This window comes from Genypterus blacodes, unplaced genomic scaffold, assembly GCF_046128005.1.
Source record: "Genypterus blacodes isolate CSIRO-AG114 ecotype Tasmania unplaced genomic scaffold, CSIRO-AGI_Gbla_v1 ptg000005l_1, whole genome shotgun sequence".
NCBI lineage: Eukaryota > Metazoa > Chordata > Actinopteri > Ophidiiformes > Ophidiidae > Genypterus > Genypterus blacodes.
In genome coordinates, this window is record NW_027466819.1 from 1,647,154 (window position 1) to 1,671,761 (window position 24,608).

The 24,608-nt window shown below is 50.1% G+C and overlaps 1 protein-coding gene across 1 annotated transcript in view; it reads left to right on the forward strand.

The window, feature by feature from the left end:
• The window catches only part of LOC142997746 (receptor-type tyrosine-protein phosphatase mu), a 113,034-nt gene that overhangs the window by 43,472 nt on the left and 44,954 nt on the right, over positions 1 to 24,608 (forward strand). Inside the window, 6 exon segments of the mRNA XM_076148299.1 lie at positions 351 to 525; positions 5,073 to 5,366; positions 15,885 to 16,193; positions 18,060 to 18,169; positions 21,654 to 21,855; positions 22,109 to 22,211. Coding sequence (XP_076004414.1) covers positions 351 to 525; positions 5,073 to 5,366; positions 15,885 to 16,193; positions 18,060 to 18,169; positions 21,654 to 21,855; positions 22,109 to 22,211 — 1,193 coding nt within the window.

Here is a 24,608-nt window from a genome sequence, read left to right on the forward strand (position 1 = left end):
GCACAGGAGCTGAAAAACAAACATTAAGTGAAGTCCCCCGATGACAGTAATGAAGAAATATTTCTAATGAACAAATGTCCCCCATCTGCCTGCTGTGAGGGGTGACAGCTGGGGAGAGCCTACTGAGTGTGTGTGTGTGCGTGTGATGAATACATTCCCAGCGATGGGAATGATAGGGGCACGAACACACACACACACACACACACACACACACACACACACAGGAGAACAAACAAGTACATACCGCAGTCGACCACAGTTTCTGAAACACACAAGGTCAGGCCACTTTGCTAATTAAACGCCTCCACTCCGCCGGCTCACTCGTGTTGTTTTGTCTCCGTTCCAAACAGGGCATCGGCGGACGGGAGGCCCCCATGAAAGCCACTAAACCTTGGAACAACCGGCGCTTCATAGGCACTTTCGACGTGGAGAACACGACCAAGGGCGACTCAGGCCGCTACCGCTGCATCGTGCACTCCGACAAAGGCGTTGGAGTGTCCAATTACGGCGTACTGACGATCAAGCGTGAGTACACACACACACATGCACGTTCCCACAACGCAGGGGCGCCAGTTGCGGGAAAATTTGATGTTGATTTGTTCCCCCGGAAGAGTTCAGTACTTCCTGTATGGAGGCTACCCTTGACTAAGCACAATCCTACCTTAAACGGCAGGAAGGCGAGGCAGCAGCGTTTACAGTAACCTCTCTGATATTTCACTCCTGCAGTCATTTGATACGAATTTATGGAGTCATCTGAAACTAAATCCTGCAAGGCCTCACTTCCCTACAGCCTCCATAGCTCAGTAATGGCCTCCTATATTTCTTCACCTCAATTTTCTCCCTCTCGCTCTCAATTGAATTTACTGCCCAGCCAGTTTTTTTCCCTTTCCCCCTCCCTCCCTCCTCTTTGCGCGCGTGTCTCCGAGCTTTATGTGATTGATGGGTTTAATCCCGCCCGTCCGCGCCCAGGTCTGTCAATCATGCCAGAATAGCCGCGGCTCCAAACACGCCCAAGTGGTAGAGGGGAGATAAAAGTCTGCACGCAGGTGTGTCGTCGGTATGACGGCGTTGTGTCTTTGCGGTCGACGCTCGACTGAAATATACCGACACTTGCCGCCAGCGTTCTAAAAGCCGCCTGCGTACATAAACATGTGACGCAATCACGCACGTCTTCCTCAAACGCCAATATTTGGGGGGGTTTTCTCTCCGCAAGCGAAACTTCAATGATACACATGTATCAAAACCTGTAACTTGTTCAACAGGGGACGAAGGAAGCATCGCCATGGAAACGTGTCATATAAAAAGCTGTTATTTCCTTTTATTCGATCAGCTTTCTAACAAAGTCTCAGATATAAATCTTTATTCGCCACATCCACAACTCATCTTTTTGGGAGGAGTGACCACTGAGTGCTTACATGGATTATGAGCATGCAACAGACTCTCTCACACACACACACACACACCTCATTAGCATACACCATCTCTGCATCAACACGAGCAGAGCGAGGGCTTGATTATCCCAGATAATCACGTCTGTCTTTTCATGCCGGCGCTCAATCGTATTTTATGTGCCTCGGTGTGGAAGTGCATCAAACGTTCCTCCCGCCGGCGCCGCTCTCTCCGGCGTGATGGGCTCCCCTGTAGTGCCGCCAGAGGTTCTGAAAGGGGGATAATTACTCCCCGGGCCAAGTCCTGGGTCTGTCTCTCTGTTTGTCTGTCTGTCTGGGCCCTGGCTGAAATCACCTGCAACCCTATGAGAAAAAGGGAGTGCCGGCTTCCAACAACTGAAGCTTGCGACTAACTGGAGGCGATTATGGCGAGGCCGTGTCAGCGCTAATGAGAGGAGCTGCCACAAAAAGGAGAGAAATCGAAGGCCCACCAGTCAAAGCTCGTCATTCTTCTGATACCAGAAGCAGATCGATTGTTTACTCGCAGCCTTCCAATTACAGGAACAACATAATGATGACCTTTTTGCATCTGAACAAGAGAGGCTCAGCGGATGGGAACAGGGAAATGAGAGAGGTGTGTGTGTGTGTGTGTGTGTGTGTGTGTGTGTGTGTGTGTGTGTGTGTGTGCTCATTTGTATGCAAAAGCCGCAATATGTTACGTGTGTATGTGTGTGTGCCAGGTATGTCCGTATTGTCTGTCATTAGTGTGTCTTTCTGGCGTGCAGTGCCGGCTAGTGTGTGTGTGCGTGTGTGTAATCGTGTGTGTGTGAATGGTGTGATTGCGTTCTGGCAGGTGCCGTGCGGTAAGAGGAAGCCACAGCTGTCGCCGGGACGTTTGCCTCTGCGGTCAACATCACGACAGCAGCTGCTGGACGACCCTGGCGTACGGGCGCCGCTCTTGTCTGCTCTAACGTGGGGTTGGGGTGCCCCTCCCCTCTCCCCCCCTCATCCCCCCATCCCACCCCCCGCCGTGTACCAGCAGGGAAATGAGTTGTTAATATCATAAAGCGTTCCAGCACTTGAGTGTGTTTCATAGCAGTAATCTATTATTTTCCCTCGGTCTGCTCGGCTTGTTGAATGTAGGATTACAGCACCTACAGGAGTTATTTCATCACCAGAAAGCGGCTGTTGCTTTTGTGAAGCCGCAGATTTTCAAAAGTTAAATATTTAGTCCAATAATGCATCATTCTGCTCGGGCTTAGTCCTTTTGTTCTGGAAATGGTCTCAGGTGAGAACAGAAGGCAGGGAAGAGAAAGAGGATGAGGAGGACGACGTCATCACTGTGTAGGAACAGTGGCGTGTTTATGAGCTGACTGAAGAAGACGTGGCTCAGTCGGCACCAACATGTCCGAGCTCGTCGCCTGGTGAACCAGTCACACGTGCGTCACCAGCTGGAGACCTCATGGCGCTCTGAGGGCCATTTGGTCCTGTGTCATCGCAGACTAAGCGTGATGACTCGTGTGTTCCTATGTGGGATGGAGCCACGTGTTGATCAACAGAGGCTCATACTTCTCTCATTGTACTTTGGATGAAGCTCTTACTGCAGAAGAAATGACATTCCATCTTACAATATTTTCAACCAAACCACAAGAAAACCAAAGACAGGAAACATTTTTCTGAACATTTTTCTGACAAAGTCTTTGTTTTTCTCCACGCTCTCGTACGACGGAGGCGCTTTAGAAAAGAGACGGCCACGTCTTCTTTTGTTTGAATGAAACTGAGCATATTGCCTCTTAATTTAGTTAAACCCCTTTTAAGACAAAACAATCGAGCATAGTGGGGAGACAATAAAGGGACGAGGCAAATTCAATAAAGGACCATCGGAACAAACCCATAGTTTGAAACCCAATCGTCTATCTCTTAATTCTGCTGTCTGGCTCCCGCTGAGTGACCGCTGGCCCTGCACGTCTGTGTGTGTGTGTGTGTGTGTGTGTGTATGTGTGTGTGTGTGTGTGTGTGTGTGTGTGTGTGTGTGTGTGTGGAGGAGAGCTGCTGGATTAGCTCATTCACATCAGGTGATGTTTGACAGCGACACTGGAGGGTCGGATTAAAGGGAGTTTAGGGCCCAGCGACAGAGGTCACAGGGGTGGAAACCATCTGCTTAGCGTGTTTGCAGTGGGACACCTCTGCAGGCTCGCAACACGCCTGAGGCCTCTCCCTCGCCATGACGACTCAACGAGAAGCAGCCAGGTGACTAATGGCTTTATTCAGTTACACGTATGTGCTCATTAGAGCCACTCACCACGGCCTAGGGGAGGCGTAACTATTGGAGTTCCGTGACAAAGAATGACTCCTGAGGTGGAATCTGTGGCTTTGGGGGTCGTGGCTCTTTGTTGACAGTTGCAGGTTTTGGGTTGCACCAGAAGACCTGCATGCATCACTGCCACGGTGCAAAATGGAGTCGCATGGATGAGTGACATCTCTGAAAATGTCTTTGTAGTTTAGGAAGGGACACAAACTCGTCAAAGTCAGAAAAATATCCTCTAATTCAGTGCAGGACTGAACAAATCTAATGTAGATAATCAAAAACATTCACTAATCTTTAACTGATAACTCTCAAACGTTAAAGCATTCTATATAGACATGATTGGATAAGTGGCTAATATTATGTAAATGACTCAACACTGAATAAATTAATATGTTTTATTTAATATTCTTGAAGTAACCTTTGACAGTCAGAGAGCTGATATAAGTTAGTTTAATAAGTGGACTTATTGTCTGTAAATATTCATAATAAGTGAGTGAGCTATCAATGACTGCATTGTCTCCTTCCATGCTCATATACATATTATCACATAACGTACAAGACCTGAGAGCTTTTCACTTTGAAATCAGTGGAGTGACATTTAGAAAAAGCCTCATTATAGCAGGAAAAGCAGCGGGTTTAAACAGGATTAGACAAATATTGGTGACATGAAGAGAAAAGGTCATTCTCAAGGTTGTCTCCGCCGTTATGTGGAGAAAAGTAAACTTACTGTATGTGAAGATGGAAGAACTTGAGATTATATTTCTATCCGAACTTAAATAGATGCAGAGTGGTTGCAGTCTCAAGTGTCAGCCGTTACTTTTCTCTCCTCAAGACTCCCTGAGTGTATTTCTCGTATTTACCTTGCAAAGATCTCAGGTGTCTGCAATCATTTAAACTCTTTTCACGAGCGCGGCGTCGGTAATGTTCTGCTCTTCTCTTCCAACCTTGCGTGACACAGGCGCCTATACAGACGCAGAGCCTTCACACACGCGGCGCCTCGTTACTGCGCTCGCTAATAGAAGCTGGTCTGAGCTCACAGGGTCATTTAGCACACGGCAAAGCAAATGGAAACAAGAGAACAACGGCTCGGAGGCGGAACAGACCAACTCAACAGGTTACTGCCTGCACAGAACACAGAATATTACTGTTGTTGCTATAGCGCCACCATCAGGGCAATTGATATTAAATGTCCAGTAGAAGATACTGAAGAGTAAATTACAGGAGGAGGAGCCAATTACAGCAAAGTGCACATTGGTATCAATAAACAAAGATGTAACATTATTCTGGTTCGGTCCAAACTTTCCACAACTGACCAAAAATTGCTGGAGGAAATGTGAAAGCAGAACTAAAACATTTTCTGTCTGTTTGTAACCCAGAGCCCCCGGTTCCCATTGCGCCGCCCCAGCTGACGGCTGTGGGCGCCACCTACCTGTGGATCCAGCTGAACGCCAACTCCATCAACGGAGACGGGCCCATCGTGGACCGGGAGGTGGAGTACCGTACCGTGTCGGGCACCATGTACGACCTGCAGCCCGTCGACAAGACCACACACAAGATCGGCCACCTGGACCCGGACACGGAGTACGAGATCAGCGTGCTGCTCACCAGGCCTCTGGAGGGAGGAACCGGAGCGCCCGGACCGCCGCTCAGGGCCCGGACCAAATGTGCCGGTGAGGGCAAAACGTTCACTTATTTACTGCACAAAGCACACGGGGGAGTTTTAAACAAACGCTATAGTCTCTTATTTCTTCTTCTATGCTCTCAGCTCCCATGAGGGTACAAAACAGTTTACACAGCATCCTGCACTTCTGTATAACATAAATACATAAACAGGAGTGTGTTCATTCATGTCCTTTGCTCATTTATTTCTGTTGGATTAGTTTGGAGCTGATCTCAGCAGTGACCACAGGACAGACGGGCCTCCAGCTTCTCACACAGGCACACTTTATAGACGGCGTCCTGAGAGTGGGAGATGTTTTAATCGCTTAAACGGGTAGCGGGATTTACTACACGGGAGAACAAAGCTGGGACAGAAATCTGCTGAGGCATCAGGAGCAAACAGGGCAGTCTGGGTGTGATTTGCTGTGTGCAGTGGCGATGATGAGGACGATGATGATGATGATTGTCCTCTCCCTGCTCTCTACACTGGTGCCTCCGGTGTGGATGAGGCGGCGGCACTCTTTGCTTGCTTAAACCTCAAACTGAGCAGCTGTAAAGATGAAGATAACGTCGCCGTTACACTGAGAGGAAACAAAATCTGTCCGAGAGCAATTTGCAGTAAATCTATAATATTACGCAGCGGTTCAAACGGCTCATGTCATCGGCAGTTTGTGCTTCTGATATTCGGTAGTTCCACTTCAGAGCTTTGACATATTTATACTCTAAATTTCCCCTTTCTTGCTCTTTTAAACCGGAGCTGTGTTCCCTTAAAGCTTTGACGGTTTATTCTAAAGCCCAACATTCAGGAGATCCTTGCTCTTTTTCAGTTAATTACCACCGTCAGTACGTTTACTCACAGATCTCTATGAAAATCTTTGTCCTGTTGTCATAGTTGCGTTCCTCGCTGAGCGTCTGGGACGACTGCATACTTTTTAAATATTCTAAGTGGAGGAGACATACACAGACCATTGAACTTCCTAAACAGTATCAGGATTAAGTAAAATCTTTGCAGTACCCTTGTGTGTATAACACTTATGATTCATAGTTAGGTTCTGGGCTGAAGTCGTCCCCGCCTCGTTGTTAACTTTCTAAGCGCTCGTTTGTGCAGCTTAATGCTCTTTTTAAAGCTCCTAATTGCATCGGCGATACAGATTGATACGGCGTGTGAAGCGGAGTGGCACCTTATATTTGGATCATTACGTTGCCTCTTTATTGTGGGCATTACGGCCTCAGCCATGTACATAAACACTTTGAGAACGCTCCATGATATCGTACAAATTGCCCTTCTCACAACATTAACCAGCTAAATTCCCATGTTGTGCGCCGATGCCAACTCGGGGAACAAAACAAACCCGGCCTCAGCATTTTCCTGGGCTAATGCTGTTTGGTGTCCGGAGAAACGCTGATGAAAATGGGATTTTTCTCCCTTCCTCACCCACGGCGTGTGACCCCTCCTCCCCCCACTGTGAAGGTCACGAGCTTATTCATTTGGAGCGCGGCTGATAGGGATGAATGGCGCCGTTACCTGGTTTCAGCCTTCGCCGCCATCGCCCGGCTTCCTCGCGGGGGGTCCTGCCCCCTCGGCCACCCGGCGGGTCCCAGTCAGGGAGATTGATGGCCCCCCCGACTCCCGGAGTGTGTTTGAGGAAGCGGCTCTTGATCTTGTCCGGCTCTTTGCTGGTCTTTCCCGCTGACAGGCTGGGGGCCTCAGCAGAGCTCCTAATTGAACGGTTAAGACTCACAGGGCTGCGTGATACATCACTGTTGATACAGACAGGCCCCGAGACGCCATCACTCTCTCTCTCTCTCTCTCTCTCTCTCTCTCTCTCTCTCTCTCTCTCTCTCTCTCTCTCCCCTCTCCCCTCTCACTCTCCCTCTCTAATGAAAATCTGTGGCCACTTCTATAGAGCGCCGTTCTCTCACATGATTATTCGTCCCCGCGCCTCGGTCACTTCGCAAACCCAGCAATGTTTCCGGTGACAAAGGACGCTTTAATTCAGCCTGTCTGTGAAACGGACAAGGTGCAACACAAGGACGCCACCAATTGAATTCAGGCGCGGGAGAAAGAAAGGTTTTCTCTCTCAGGACGCACTTCCATTACTTTCCACATGAACGTGAAAAGAATGCCTCGTCCAAGGCCCCACCATCGCTTCTGGGGTTGTTTGTCGGTTTCATGGGAATGATTCAACATTCTGCATCTCTCTCGCCTGAATGTCCTCATGCCTTTGGATCCGTCAATATGGAAGAAACATTTAGAAATGTCTCCTTTTGCTACTTTGAGCCGAGTGCTAACGTTAGCCGCGCTCTTCTTTGTGTCTTTGAGTCGTTTACCACTTGCCGATGCTCTGCGCTTGGTAACCGTCGCTCAGAGGAAGCCACTGTATTATCCTGCGGCGCCCCGGGGTCACAGCAGGTCGCCATCCGCATTTCAGCGACATCACCGGCAGGCCGTCTCACACAGAGAAGCCATTTCCAGTCCGCACCAGGGGAGCAAGCTAACGTCTCATCTTAAACCACGTCTCCAGTTTGAGTGTTTGCCAAAAGCTTTTCAGCATTCATAACTCAATCTGCCTTCAGTTTAGAGTCTAAACTAGACGACGGCAGACACGTCGTGAATCCCCGCTAACAGGCCAAAGGGAACGTGTCCAGTTAGGTCATTCCATACCGCTGTAAAGGCTGGACCAACATTCTTGTGTCCCTTTCTATAAATGGCGCTGCTTGTTGTCCATGCTGGGTCCAAACACCTGCTGAAACCTCCCAGCCTGTGCCAGCGCCGCGTCTCCATCTATAAGTTGTCTCCCATCTGCGCCCCCCCGGCACCACGTGGGAGTAGCCTCATCTGTTTGTTTTTACTTTGCCATTCTGTTGCGCCGAGTGCGATTAAGCGCAGGGGAACCGGCGTTAATCGGGGATCAGCCCTTGCTTAAACACTTGTTTACAACAGCTGAGAGCAGCGAGGAACTGTGCAATTATGTTCAACCCACACCGAGGTTGGTGTGTTTAGCGTGTGTACGTGCGAGGGAGCGCGGCGGGTTTCTGGTGCAGGCCGACGGGAACGGATGCCAGGGTGAGCGAGAGGATGGAAGCCAGAGCGAGGAGCAAAAAATCACTGACCGGTGCTGTAAAGATTCACTCCTGCTGTCACGCCGGCACAGAACAGAGCAGCCGAGCATGAACAGAACCAGAGATTACAGCTAAATTAAGCCACTGTGCCTTTATAGAGCTTTGATATCGGGAGAAATCATACAAATGGATGGAAAACTACACTGAAACTATAATGGTAGACGAATTCTTTAGAAGCTTTGCAAAGTAATACATAATCTAACACATTAGAATGACGTCAATCATCATTGTGCCATGGTTCAGCTGTCAAAGCAATCAAAGGGCTTTTTTCTCTTGTGTATTTTTAGTGAATCCTTTTTATTCTTATAGACCAGAGGATTTTAATGACCTGACGCTGGGACGGCACAGAGCAAACTGGATGATCTGTCAGGAATAAAGAAGTCTCTCCTCTCTGCTGCCTCGTGCGTTCCTACAGGACAAATTGCCTCGCCAAGGTCTCGCCCTGCCTGACGCGCGCTTTCATTCCCGAAGGTTCCCCCCCCCCACCCCTCATCGTCACAAGAGCAGAGGAAATTGTTTTCTAGGTTGATGTGTGTTAATGCTATTGTTGCAACCGGGTATAAATAGAAAGCCGCTTTACCTCGCCATCGCAGATAACATCGGCCCGCCGTCGACAATGGGCGAGCGATCACGTGACCTACAGGGTTTATATATATATATATATATTGTCTGTCTGGAGGCGGATGAAAAGCCTTCGGTTTGAGCCACATTGAATTTGTGTCCTTTTGTCAGTGGCGGAAAAAGGAGGAAAAGATTGAGTTTGTGGCGAGCAGAAAGGTTAGAGGAGGACCACAATAAAAGCCTGTTTATCACAGGAGGCTGCAAGCAGAAAGGTGAATTGTGTTCTATGATATTGGCTCTGCGCAACAAAGGCAAATTGTGTTCCTCTCAAGGACACGTCTTCAAGTAGAGGGAGGGAGAGGGAGGGAGGAGGGGGAGAGAGGTAGAGAGACGGAGAGGGAGAGAGAGAGGTATAGAGGGAGAGAGGGAGGAAGGTGTAGAGAGGTAGAGAGAGGGAGGGAGGGAGAGAGGGGGAGATGAAGAAAGGTAGAGAGACGGAGAGGGAGGGAGGGGTAGAGAGGGAGACGGAGGTAGAGGGACTGAGAGAGAGGGAGAAGGATAGAGAGAGAGAGAGGGAAAGAGAGGGAGAAGGATATGGAGAGAGAGGGGGGAAGAGAGAGATAAAGAGGGGGAGAGAGGTAGAGGGCTGTTTCATCATTTTTTATTTCCCAGATCTCCATCACTCCGTCTATTTACTCCCCAAACGACGAGGCATTAAAGGTCTCGGAGCAGATGTGCACAAACGACACACCGGGGCCACGCCCACGTAAACTCAAGATCAATTTTTAAAAGCCGCCCTCCTCAAACTTCCAACAACAAACACACGTCACCATCGACGACGAGTCGTGCGAGTCGACGCCTCTTTTTAAACCGGAGCTGAAAACGCCTCTCAAGGTCTTTAAACGCTGCCATTCTCCCACATCCATTATTAATTGGCTATCTGGTGTAATTTTTGTCACAGATTTTCCCGGCCCCCTTTTCCCTGAATTATACATGTCCCATTCCTCCTTGGCCAACCGTGTTCAGTCAGGTTGTATAACTCCAAAAACATTCCCCAGCCTGAGCTTAAAGGACGTGCGTGTCAAGAAAGCGGCGATTTATCCCCCCCTGCGTTCACCCGGCGAGATGGCCAGATCTCCGCTCTCATATATCTCCTAAGTAGGTGGCTCAGAAACCGCGGCCACCATTTTACAAAGTCAAAGCGCTTCAGTGTGATTTACACTCTGGGTAACACCCTGAGCCCGGCGAGACACGTGCTGGGATTTTGGCGACAAATGACAGAGCGTGCACACGGCGGCAGGCCATCTGGGGAGTGCTGGAGTTTGAAGGATCACCTTGGTCACCTCCCACCGCGCCCGTACAGACGGCACGGCGTGGGTAAACCGGGGCTGGTGTTCCTGCCGTTGCTGTTTGTTAGTCTGTTTGTCAGTCAGTCAGTCAGTCAATCAGTCAGTCAGTCAGTCAGCCAGTCAGCCCCTAAACCGCAGGAAGCCCCCCAGCTTAAACGTGAAGAAGAGGAGGTGTTGCTCTACCTGTCAGGCTGACCCCAATCACCACAGAGGATGTTGGTTGATACAAAATGGGGAATCGATCTCACCAGCTCCTCCTCCTCCTCTTCCTACTCCCCCCCTCCTCCTCTTCCTCTGCCCATCAGCTGGCAGCATATCTGTTTTCATCTGAGCCGTGGACTCGTTTCCCTTTGGATTCTTGATGAGTTTGTCCTTTTTAATCACTTAAAGAAAGCAGGATGATTCTGCCTCAGACGTTGTGGTTGTTGTTGTTGTTGTACTTCAGTAAATTCTTCTTCTTCTCCGCCTCACTAAGTACCATCAAGGACCATCAAGGACCATCCAGATGAATAAAGTGTGTGAAGCATTTTAATTTCACTGGGCTTTAAACTACTGCACTGCCCACTACTTCTAATGCACTGACCATTATTAATTCATGAAATCACCGATTGTGTGTAAATATATGTGAATTATCAGAGGGCCTCACTCTGCTCCATAGTTACAACCTGCCGTTTGTCTTTTAAAATTAAATTTCCTTCTAATATCTTCTGTTATCTATAAAAAAAAAATCCTCCATGATGAATCCTTTATTGGCGGCCCCCCAGCGCTCATTCTGCCATTCCAGCGCGCTTGCAGGCCCCGCCCCCATACCATCTCCGCCCCCTCAGCCACGCCCACTCTGGCATCCTCATCAATCACCGGGCCTATATATATATAAAAGGCGTTATGGAGGGAGGGAGTGACCACCGCCATTCAATAAATCCTTCTGATTACCCACGCCTGTGTGTGTGTGTGTGTGTGTGTGTGTGTGTGTGTGTGTGTGTGTGTGTGTGTGTGTGTGTGTGTGTGTGTGTGTGTGTGTGTGTGTGTGTGTGTGTGTGTGTGTGTGTGTGTGTGTGTGTGTGTGTCTTTGTTTATGCTCGTAGGCGGCGATGTAATCGGAGGTCCGTGTACACCGTGTTCTAAAGTGCGATCAATTATACGGCGTGTACACGTGTCGGACTCAAGGCCTGCATGTTTGACTTGTTGCTCCAGGAGCTTCGACGCTTAATGGAAACAAAAACCTTGGCACCCCACACACCCCCCCCCCCCCCCCCTCCCATCACCTCCCCTCCCCCTCTCTCTCTCACTTAGCTCACTTTCTCGATTCCACCCGCCCACACACACACACACACACACACACACACACACGGCGTCTCCATCTCTGCCTCTTAACCTCCCCTCCCTCTCCTCCCGTCTTCCTCCCGAGGGTTCCACAGAGCAGCACTCTAGGAGGGTGATGGAGCTTTGATTGTCGGTTATCAAAAGCTATCATTATCGCCGGCTTCTGCGGGATATGAAAATGATTTCCTAAGTGTAAAACCAATGTCATTACCTCAATGGCCTCGCCGCTATCGCCCCAGACGTAATAGAAAGAGGCAAACAAATGCGCTTCGCCTCCCGAGCCGGGAACAGAACAGAAGTGACTAACGCGCAGCAATGGCGAGATAAGTGGCGGCGGCAGCAGGGAAACGGGAGTAAATCTTCATCCCGTTGTGTTCTCCGCTGCCAAGAATGTGACAAACCCCGACTGACATTCCCGTCGGCCTGTGAAAGCCTCCACATCTCTCCCTTTTCATCTCCGCGAACAAACTTTCCCCCCCTCCCTCCCTTTTCAAAACCTCCTTCACCTGATCGCCATTTCATCCCGATGAGATAGCAACGCAGCTCAGGACGGGATATTTAATCCTCCAGGAAGTAGTCTATTCCTCCCCTCTGGCTCTATTTGCTGAGCAGCGAGATGCGAGTCTACGCCCTGCGCCGGGCTTCTCTCCTCCTAATCGATGCGGATCTGATAAAAGATCCCGACTCGCCCACTGACTCGCCTGAGGAAGATCTGATAAGTAAATCGTTTCTTTGTACATGCAGCCAGTGAGATGCTCCGGCTCCAGACAAGTGCACCGCAGCGCAAACACATGTTCTTCTGACGCACACGCACACAAACACACACACACACACACACACACACTCGTCTCTCAGTAAAGTGGCTGGTGCTCTGGACATGCCCAATTTGTTTCCTTTCATCCAGGACTAATGTCTGGCTCTACCCGGGGGCTAAGTGCACCATTTGAAGCCCCTCCACCCCGCTGGCTGTTTGTTTGTGTGCTTTTCCCCTCCTATTGTGAAGTTATCAGTTCATATCCTTCCTATATGTGCGGCCCGTGCTGATCATTTCAAAAACCTCATTTAAATGTCAAGCCGTAATGACGAGAAGTCACTTGTAGTTCTATGTAAATGTCAAATTCAAATTATTCAATTACACCGGCCGAGTGTGGGCCAGGTAATAATTTGCCCGCCGCTCTGAATACCAATCTAAGGCCGACTCCGGCTCGCTCCGTGCTCTCCGTGTGCTCCTCGTGCTCCTCGTGCTCCGTGTGCTCTGGCACAAGATAGAGCTCAGTAATTTCTTGCTCCAAGGGATGCTTTCATAGCTATTATTATAACTCTATTCCACTAAGAAATATCTGCCATCCCAGGGAGATATTAGAGTCATATTTCCAGTACTTTTCACCCCAGTGTAGCCGCCGCCCCTGTGTGTGTGTGTGTGTGTGTGTGTGAGAACAGTAGAAGTAGAAGACAAAAAAGCGACCTCAGAATGGATTTCCCAGAGATGGTTCCTGTTTTTCCCGTGTTGTGATTTCTGCTCTCAGGCTGTGGGTCGATAAAACCAACCGAGCCATCAGCCGCCACTCATACGCCTCCACTTCCTGTTTGCAAAATGGCGGCGGGAGTAAGATTGATACAAACAGCCTCGCCCCAGTCCTTCATTTCCCATTTTTCCCGTATTCGACCTTGACCCCCGCTGACTCGTCCAGGCCCCCCCCCTCCCCTGGTTGAAGCGAGGTGTCATCGGTGCAAACAGATGATGTCATTCTCATTCGTTGACATATTTTTTACAGCCTCCCTCCCTCAGACAGCTGGCGTGTGCACTGCAGGGAGCCGACGGGGCAACAAACAATTAGCCTTTCCTCGGCTCCACTCCGGGGAGAAGCTGCACAACGCAGCCATAAGAGCTGTTTACTAAATGGCCCGGTGGTTTTTCAGCGTCTTCACTCCTCACCGCACTCCAAAAACCTCTCCAAACCGGTATTATTGCTCAAATGCACGCAATTATTTAAAGGTATGAATGTTTAAAATCGAATCAGCCCTTTGGTTTCACTCTCTCTCCGTTTGCTCACATTCTTCTTCTTCTTCTTCTCGTCTCTCCATTGGCCAGAAACTAGGGGGGGTCGCAGTGCAGGGCATTATCTGTGATGTTCCTCCCCAAGGTGTGTGTGCATGTGTGTGTGTGTGGGGAGTGTGACATCCCCCGTGAAATGCCCCACCCCACCCGCATCGCCAGGCGCTCACACTTTGGTGCGTTTTGTGACTTTGGAGGGCATCTGCTTTAATTTGATTTCCCTGCCTGGCCTCCTCTGTGCATTTCTCTTTGCTTTTAGTGAAACCGCCGCCTACTGAGTGCGGCCAACAGATAGTTCCGCAAATAAAGGGTTTAAAAAGTCCCATTTTCACCGGATGAGCCTTTGCCAGACCTGCGAGAGACTCCGACGTCTCCTTCCCCTTCCCCTCTCTGTCGCCTCCTCTCATAACACAGCTTCTGCCTCTTTGTCTTTTGTTTGGGGAAAACAGTCGATGAGAATTGCGGGATTGCGTAAAACCAGTCGATGGAGTCCAGAACGATTCACGCCATTCGTGAAGATCAGGTGACGAGTCAAAGGAGGCCCTCAACGCCGCGCCACAAAAGGAATATTCCAAGTGTATCTCTTGGCCGTTGGATCCTTTGTGTGGACAGAAAACCTGACGGACGTACGTTTATTCTTCCAAGGATCCTTACACGTTTTACTTAGACGAGAGTGAGAAATGTTATTTCAACCGAACCGCCGCTGAAAGATGTTTTCCCCTTTTCCCCTCTTATTTGATCATCCTCAGCTCGGCGTATGCTGCGTCTTGATATCCCCTCCCCCCCATCTGTCTCCAGCAGCTCTCCTCCGGGCCCCTCTAATGCTATTTCATCTGCGCCATGAAAGCACGCCCGAGATATCACACATCCGCCGTTTCCTCCTTGTGAAATCTTCAAGTGTTCAATCTTCCTTTCAACGAGCTGGCACCTTTTTTTACTTCCTGTCTCGCCTTGATCGCGTGTTTGAGTTCTCTGCCGTGTCGTGACCCAATTTCCGGGGGAAAGCGGCTAATTTTTTGCGATACAAAACTTCACCCGTGCGACATACTCTCGCTGCGGGTGCGTTCCCGGGATAAGGAGCAAAAGAACGGGAACGCTGTGTTGTCGTAAATGAGCAAAGCGCTTCCTACCTTCCTTCCTTCCCTACCTGACATTGTTCTTGCTCATTAGCTTCTCTTATGGCGCTTGCTTGGTTGTCGTGCTCTCGGCTGCAGTCTGTTAAAGCGGGTAGCGTCCTGCAGCTCCTCTCCGGCCTCCCCTCCGAGCACCTGCAGAATGTTAAACACGGACGCCACGGCTGCCTCCGAATTGCCGGGCCGTCTCCTGGGGAACGGGGGAAATTGAGCCCTGGCTGTTCCTAATAGGTGGTAAAGTGTTAAGTTCCAGAGAAATGGACTGCGAATTTAACCTGGAATGGAAATTGATCCCATTACCTCGTGCTCGGGCTGCTCTCCTCTTGTAGGAAAGTAAAAGGAAAGGGAGAGGGGAGAGGGGGAGAGAGAAAATGGAGCCGGCAGACGAGAAGCGGCGAGGAGACCTGGAATGTATGTGATTAGAGGTGATAGGATGGCGACGGGGGGTGTTGGGGGGGTCGTGTCCTGCCTGGTTGGACAGAGGGTGGCTGCTGACTCTGTATCGGCGCGGCACTAATAGCAGGACCGCCGCCGGGTGAGATGGGAAAGGAAGAAAGGGAAAAGGGGGAAAAAGAAGCGATGGACCGACAAGCTGCAGAGAGGAGGGGGCACGCTGAGGGCTTCCACCAGCGGGGCCTCCACCGGCCCCCTGCGGTGTCTCGGCGTGCAGCCGCCGTGAGATGAAGTTAGAAATGGTGATACAGCACAAGCTTAGTGTCATATTTTAAAACACTGCCAGGATATTGGCTTCAAACGGAGGCCGTGTTTCAGTGCTTCACAATAAAAAAGACGTCTTCACAGCTTCTCAAGTGTTGTGAAAAGTCTAATAGAATATCTGTGTGTGTGTGTGTGCGTGTGCGTGTGTGCGCGTCTTGTCTGTGCCCTGGTTTGGCCCTTTTGGATTCTTTTGAAACACCGTTCTGCTCAGCCTAATTGTGGCTCTCTATTTCCTCTCATGCCCTGCTCTCCATCCATCCCCGGCAGAGCCCATGCATGGCCCGCGGCGCCTGGAGGTGGTGGACATCCAGTCCAAGCAGGTGACGGTGCGCTGGGAGCCGCTGGGCTACAACGTGACCCGCTGCTACAACTACAACCTGACCGTGCAGTACCGCTCCAGAGTGGCAGGCAAAGAGGAGATGCGGGAGGAGGTTTGCTACGACACGCAGAGCCGCGACCCGCAGCACACCATCCACAACCTCACGCCCTTCACCAACCTCAGTGTCAAGCTGGTGCTGCGCAACCCGGAGGGGGTCAAGGAGAGCAAGGAGCTGGAGGTGCAGACGGATGAGGACGGTGAGTGTGACGAGGGTGCGTGTGTGGGGTTGAGTGAAGATGAGGCGACTGGAGATCTGTCGGAGTTGAGAAAAATCTGTCATAGACTAGACTGATTCATTCATGAGATCAAGCACTTATTTAAGATTAAGCCACGCCCACTTGACTTTGGCAGCCAACTATAGCAAAAGGGTAAGAAATATTTAAGAAAAAATTAAGATAGAACTTATGTCCATCTCTGGTCCATAAATTCTACATGTAAAGTGGACATTCAAAATGAGACACAGTGGGCGTGGCCTATATGCACACATACGGACGGATCCAAGGAGTCCAGCAACAACAGACAGGTTTTGATTTGATTTGATATTTGATTTGCATCACTTGTGCTTTAAAACTTTTGGGCCAAAAGACTAAAGTGTTGATTTCAGTGGTGATTACAGCGCCACCATCAGGCCAAACGGTACCAACCCTTAAGTGAGTCTAACACAAACCACTGACCACTGACAGATGGCACAGCCGAGACAAGAACAAATCAGATGAGTCAGGATGTGGACTGGAAAGGACCAAGGATCAAAACTGCAGTTTAATATGAGATGATCTATAATGGAGGCGTTCTATCAAATCAAACTGTTTTATCAGACTCACATCTTGAATAAAAGGGTTTATAAGGACGTTAGGTGACTCCCGAGTTTAATTTAAGGCTTCCTTAATACAGGCGAGAATCTCCCTTTATCATGTCCTGTTGGCACCGGCTGCAGATTTACAAATGAGCCACTTAAATCATTCAACAAATATTTATAGATTTACAGCAGAGAGTATATAATTGCCGGTGCGGTCGAGGCTGGTAAGGTTGATTGTGAGCTCACGTCACAGCAGCGAAGATTAGATGCCACACCAAAGTATCTTTGCTATTAAAGTTGCGACATCGGGGTCCTAAGGATGAGCGGTGATTCGTCACCGCCGGCGCCAAAGTGGAGGTTGGAATTTTCCTCCGAATATTTATGAGGAAGGCGAACCGTTGTTTCCTGTCGTCGCTTTTTTGCCGCCTTCGACGATGAAAGCTCTCAGGGCCGCTCAGCAGACACAGGAAGTGAACTCAGGAGGCAGGCGTCAGGAGGATCCCAGGCCGCCGGGGAACCGAAAGGGTTCAGCTGACGAAAAGAGAGTCTCAGCGCTCAGATAGAGTCTGGTTTGGGAGTTGGGGGTTTGAAAGGGCGTGTGTGTGTGTGTGTGTTTAGGCTCCCGTGGGTATAAGTGTACAGACAGGGTGTCGCCATTGTTGCATTCTAGGAGATGGAAGATGTCTCTGCGTCATTGTGTTTCATGAGAGAGAGAGAGAGAGAGAGAGAGAGAGAGAGAGAGAGAGAGAGAGAGAGAGAGAGAGAGAGAGGGAGGGTTTAGAGGAGCGGATCTGTTTGGCAGCATCTTATTACAGTGAACATTACGGAAAGATTGAGATTCCCACATTTTCCCATGAGGTCTGTTAGCGCAACTCAGCCACTTTGTTTGCAATCAAAGTGTGCAAAAGTGTGTGTCGTCTCGCTCCAAGACCTCCATGTCCCCGAGCCGTAACGCTGTCAAATCATCTCACAAACTCCTCTCCTTATTATTATTATTATTATTATTATTATTATTATGATGACGATGATGATGATGATGAACGATATGAAGAGTTTGGCTCGTGGCTCTTTGTCAACAACATTCCGCAGCGTTCCAGTGTGAGAGGTGTTGTGTGACCGCGCTCACACAATAGAGAAAGACTAAAGCTGTGTGTTAACGCCTCCAGAGGGAACCTTTGCCAATAATAAATGCGTTTTCTACCCGCGCCGCTTATTCCTGCCTGAACGATGCTTCTAATCACGTGTGTGTGTGTGTGTGTGCCCGCAGTGCCGGGGGCCGTGCCTCTGGAGTCCATACAGGGCAGCGCCTACGAGGAGAAGATCGTCCTGAAGTGGAGAGAGCCGGCGCAGACCTACGGGATCATCACCCAGTACGAGGTACGGGCCGGACTCATGGGAATATGGGGGGAATTCTTTTGAAGGGTTTGTTCCCGAACCGCTTTCAGCCCCTAACCAAACCTCCAGACCAGTAAACAAACTCCTATTTAGCGATGTGTTCATGATTCACTGCAGGATCCACACATTTCCCTCAGATGTTGGCGAGGAATCCCCAGATATGGATTTTCTCTTATGTGGATCACTTTGTTTTTCCGGTACCTGCACGTTTGTGCAACAGTCCACACAGCAGATGGTATCAAGCTAAAGCTAAGATTACCACTTTCTTATTCCAGTAGGTGGAATTCTGTTTACAAAGCAGCTTAAAGAAAGAGCCAAGTTACAATGGAAACTTTCAGTGAATAAAAAAGGGAGAGATAAGCTTTGCACCAGTCTGAGACTCTGAGCTCAGCATTCTGACCAGGCTGAAGCTCTATTCTATTCTGTTCTATTCTATTCTATTCTGAATGTGGCCAAAGGTCAAACACACGCTCGCCCACACTCACAGATAAATAAACGACTACATTAGCGATTATTTGTTCCGAGGGCTTCATTCTGTTTTCATAACTAATGAATTAGAATTTTCATCATTATACCTAAAGAGCTAAATACTTGAATCAACATTTAATCTGCACTTCCGCCAAATGGAAACCAAATATCCTTGCCTGATGAACGCGTCTGTGTGTGTGTGTCTGTGTGTGTGTGTGTGTGTGTGTGTGTGTGTGTGTACTGTGGATATGCTTGTATTTGATTTGAAGTACTTGAAGGCCGAGCTGGACGAAAGAGAGAACGCGTCTCTCTGCTCTGCTGGACGCTGCTGCCGTCTTCTTTGTCTGTCTGTTTATCTCCTTTTTCTTCTTCTTCTTCTTTATAATAATTCTATCCTTGCAGTCGTCTCTTTCACTCTGGCCCTCACGTAATGAACGCGTGTTTCCTTGTTTAATTGTTTACACCGACGCACTCATCGGCGCCCGGCTCCGATCAGATGGCTCGTCAAGGTTACAGCTTTTCTTCTCCTTTCTCCTTTCTCCTTTCTCCTTTCTCCTTTCTCTCTCCTCCTTGGCCCGAGCCGGCTTCTCTCTCCTGAAGTACAACCGCCGTCCTTCCACTCGCTCGCCGCCGACCTCTGAAGAAGACGCTCGACCCTGAAAGACGACTTAAACTCGCATCACGATTCACAGCCAGCAAATGTTGACACAGAGATCCACGGCGCCGCCTTTGTCGGGCCCAGTCTTGAATAATTGAAACGGTTCCACACACAGGCGTATATATATATTTATATATATATCTGTATGTGTACACACTGATCTTAACCAGCTTATGGTTGGAAGTAATCCCCCCGCGTCTCCGTCTCCGTCCCCGTCCCCGCAGATTGATTCTTGTCTGTTGATTCTCCCTCTCGTCGCCGTTTGAGCACTCTTGGTATTTTGACAAGGTTAGCAATCATTGACACTGCAGCAGTAAAAAGCAGCGATGCAATCTGGGCGAGTGTGTAACGCCGCCGCCGCCGCCACTGCGTCCCGCACGCCAGCCGGGGCCGAGCTGGATGAAATATGAAACGCTGCTCGGCCCCAGACGGTTCAATCACACCGGGATACGTCTAAAGTCAAGCTCGCGATAAGCCTGGATTTATTCACCTGAGCGCGTGTGTGTGTGTGTGTGTGTGTGTGTGCGGCGGCGTGTTCTGTCATGGACGACGTGATGAAGCACGGGCGATGTCACGGCACGGCGGAGAAAGCGGAGTATTCATAAAGAAAGAGTGACTCCCTTCCCGCGTTGAGCCGTTTGTAAAGCCGCTCTGAGCAGGACGGTGAGATGTGGAAGTGCTGCGGCTTTGTCAGGTTTACTGGTGTTGATGGCGATCTTCCTCACCCGGCGTCTTCACTTCGGGGGCCGCAGAATGAGCTTCATCGGTTTTCCGGCCTCATCCAAAGAATTCCAACTTTGATTTCATTCCAGAGTGACAGAGCGGAGTGAGAACATTCATGTCACCCCCCGACACGGCGAGCCCAGCAGGCCTGCAGCTCGCCCCGGGTGTCTCCTCTCTCTCTCTCTCTCTCTCTCTCTCTCCTCCCTCCTCTTCCTCCTCACAGAAGTGTCTTTCTCTTTGTGTCGTGGCTTTGATTCCACTCTATCAAAGTGAGCCGCGTCACATATCAAAGCCGATCTTCAGCCGCGGCACCTCAACGTATCGCCGCGTTATAATTGTCGATTCTTCAGTCGGACACGAGTTTTGGTTTCTGCATTTAAATACGGTGATGTATTCTTAATGCTCAGCAGCCAAACTGAGGTCCAATCAGCCGGGACCATCACGTATTTATTAAAAGGCATAAATAAGATCAGTTGCTCCTTCACGCTTGGCTGCAGACCGACCCGACTCTCATACAAATCTGAGTTTAGACGCATTCATTTTACACATTCATCTCCATTGTATTCAGCGGCCATAATGAATTAGCGCCTTAGTGTTGCTTCGTTCCCGTCTACATGTGTTTCTGCTCCTCTATTGTTTCCCAAGTGAATGTGCTGCAGATTGGATGGTATCCACATTGTGAACGCCGCGTCTTATTGCTGCTGCTTTATTATCTGCCCCCGTATGGAACTGTGTGTGTGTCTGTGTGTGCGTGTGTGTGTGTGTGTAAACATGCGAGCCGAAGCGCTTAACATTTCAGCTCGAATTATGCCAGCAAATTAATTTGCGCGGTTAAAAACTCCTTATTAGTTTTTCCCGACAGTTCCCGTAATTTAAAAATAAAAGCAGAGTGTACACACTCCTCTCTCCTCCCGCTCAAACCTTATGATACAGGATTTGACGCGTCGGACTCATTTCACACACAAAGACGGGAGAGGAGCGACGTGGAGGCCTCGCAGCACTCCGACGCCGTGATGGACACAAATTATGCGGCACTCCAAACTGCCTTTGTGTTCTTTAATTGGAATTATAATGGAGGTTTTTCCTTTACGAGCGCAGGCTTTTTTTCCTTAAAGTGGCTCTTTATAGATATTCAAAATGGATATTAGCAGAAACACTCACCTTAATGCTTCCCTCCAGAGCCACGCTGTTTATTAATGTGGAAAGGAATGCATTAACAGCTTTCCCTCCACACTTTGAAGCCACTAAGCTTGTGTTTGACTGGAAAGGAGGGCGACATCACTCACTCTTCCTACTCTCACCCCTGGATTCAAACGTCCCTGTGTCCAAGTGTCCCCGTGTCCCACTTTGGATTTATCTTGGTAACAGCAAAGAGCTCACTCGGAGACATTTCGGCTTTACGCAGCGCTGGAAAAGCCTCCGCAGCGAGTGGGATGGAGAACTTTGACACCGCGCGTTCTCTACATGTGCAGGCTCCAGCTTTCTGAGCCGACAACGCTCGATGCAAATCCTCCGCATCAGCATCGGCTCCAGAAAAAAAAAGCAGCCGAAAAGCGCTGAAAGGCCACGGATCCGGAATATTAATCCACCCCGCCCCCCCCCTTCCGCCTCTCCTAGATCTCCTACAAGGCGGTGAGCTCCTTTGACCCCGAGCTGGATCTCTCCAACCAGAGCGGGAAAGTGGCAAAGCCGGGCAACGAGACCACCCACACGTTCACCGGCCTGTACCCGGGCTCCACGTACTCCTTTACCCTGCGAGCCAGCACCGCCAAGGGCTACGGCCCCCCGGTCATCACCCAGTTCACCACCAAGATCTCAGGTCAGTGCGGTCAACAGCGAGGCCCGGCTTGTGTGTGTGTACGTGTGCGTGTGTGTCTGAATACATGAATGATGATCAGTGTTTATCATTCAGGCTCATCGCTCTTCACTGCCGGTTTGTAATGTTTGTGGGGATGCTCAGCGTTCAAGGATCATTGAGATGCTGAGTTGTGCGATCTCTCCCTGCTGTAAAGATCTCAGTCGCACAAATTCCGTCAGAGCCAAATGTTAATTGATTGCCGTTTCTGGTTAAGCTCCGTCCATGCCGGCGTACGACCAGGAGACGTCTCTGAACCAGACGGAGAGCACGGTCACGGTGCTGCTGAAGCCTGCACAGAGCAGAGGAGCACCTGTGAGGTAGACACACACACACACACACACGCACGCTCACACACACCCACACACACCAGGAACCACAATCAGTAACAAGCAATTATACAAAGAGCGATGGAAGGTTGTCGGGTCGATCTGAAGCCGCTTTCATTTCCTGAACTTTTATTTGTTTGTGGATTCTGATCTGACGTGAGGGAGAGAAAAAAAACAAGCGTGTTCTCTTGAAGATAAGACCAAAGCTCGGTGCCGAGTCTCTCCAGTCCGCTCACCCCGAGACACCGCGGCCGCCTCGGAAATGAAGGAACTCAGTGAGGTCGGCGGTGCATTTCTGCGTCATTACAGGACGAAACCCAAAAGGTTTTACTCCGGGACTCCACAGGGTCCAGACACATGAGAGGAGGCGGCTGGCTCGCTTGATCTCTGTTTGCTGAGCTCAGGCACCATGACTGTCAGGAGGTTTCATTCTTTCTGGTTGAATTCTATCGGATTCAACCAGTAGGAGGTGCTGCAGAGCTCAATGTATGGATTCCTGTCAGGATGTAAGAACACATAACACTGCTCTTGAAGCTAAACGTGGAATTCTGTCTCCGTCTCTCCTCCGTGATTGCCGTCTTCCTCGTTCCTTCAGTTTAATCCGGAATCTTCTTCCCGCGCGTTGGAGTGACGGACGACCGCCGCTCGCTGTAAAACTCAATTTTACACCGTCACCTCACCTGCGTCCTTTACAGATCGCAGCCTTGGACGTCTTTAGTCAGGCTTGTCAGCTTGCGTTTCCCCGCCTCTGCCGCTGCCCAGATTAATGCCGGGCGCGTGCGGACGGGCCCGAGCGGAGGAGACAGAGCGATCCGTCTTGAATCTCCTGGCAGGTAGCGTTCAGAAAGCCTTACTCGGCCTGCCACTCTCCCGCCGCCGCTAATAACAGGCCGGCTAATTAGAATCTACAGAGCGCCGCGAGTCGGAGCCTCCATTAATGAAGCGTGCCGGCTATCCTGCTCCTTTCTTTTGGTTTACTGTGGCAAAGGCTGAACACGTCAGGCTGAACAGGAAGCGACTCAATTACGGGCGTGCAAAGTTCAGTTTGAGCCCGACTAGATGTCAAGGTAACTGCCTTGTAAGTCCAAATATGGCCGCAGTGGAGGAGGGTGTGTGTGAACGCGACACAGACTCTGTTTTGATGTGGAGTTGTGAGTTTAAAGGCCCATTGTTTTGCTCGTCCCTGGAGAAAATCCATTAAAACAATTCATCAGCATTTATCGCGGAGAGTTTGCGACGACTCCTCCAAACCAATCCGCTCGTCCTTTGATCACAGCGCCGTCTCTCCTCGCTGCAAACTTTAGAGGCTTCTCTTAAGTCTCGCAGGACGCCGAGGCCACGAGCGCCGCCTGGGAAACATGAAGCGCAACAAGAGACGGCGGCGTTTGAAGGGCAGCAAAGTGTGTGCAGATTGCGGCGGCGGCTCAGGACGGAGATACCGCTGGGCGTTTGAAGGCGTTTTGCACCTCTGTCGCTCTCTCCCCGGAGCGACACGCGACGAACGCCTTTGAAGCCGACGGCGGCCGCCGGCACGGAGAGGAGTCACGTCAGTCAGGCTGCGGGGATCCGCCGCCTGGACAGGGACGATAAATTCAGTCGCCATGACAGCTGGGAAACGTAACATCTCACATCTCTGCTTTGAGGCGAAACGCAGGAGAAGCTCACACCAAAGTGTTCCGTGAGAGATTCTGCACAACACAGAACTCAAAGTTTAATTAATTTTTTGAGATATAGTTCAATCTGAAGACAGAGGAGGCAGTGAAACACGTCTGAACTGGTTTTCATTTGGCAGGATTGCGTTTGTAGCGCGGCTCGTCTCTCGACATGAATCTCTCATGAAACCTGTTTTTAAAGTCCGCAATGAAACAGGGATGTGATCGCTGAGCTACCGGGAGTGCGAGCACCGCAGGAGAGCAGGGTGACACAGTTTCCAATAACGCAATCTTGCATGCTGATTGGGTTCGGGGGCGGAGGAGAGGAGGGGGGGGGGGTTCAAATAGCAGATGTGAAGCTGTAATACAGGAAGTGGAGGAGGAGCCACGCAGGAAGATCACAGGGAAGCGTCGGTACGGACACAGACGACCTCAAATGTCAAACGCTTCAGTCGCTCTGCATCCTGCGTGTCGCTCGGCCTCGTCACTCCTTCATTTTGATGTAACTGCTAATCGGTGTAACGTTTTCCAACTTGGAAGCGGCGTCTAATCTGCGGGGAGGACACGCCGAGCCGGGAACACGTTTCACCAGAGGGGACAGTGTTGCTTTAAGAGGATTAGTGGAACGTCTATCAGTCATGTCCCGCTTGCTGCTGCTGCTGCTGCCGCTAACGTTTTCCTCCCCTTCCTCCCCCCCTCCCTCTCCCCCCCTCCTCGCCGCGGCCAGCGCACGCCT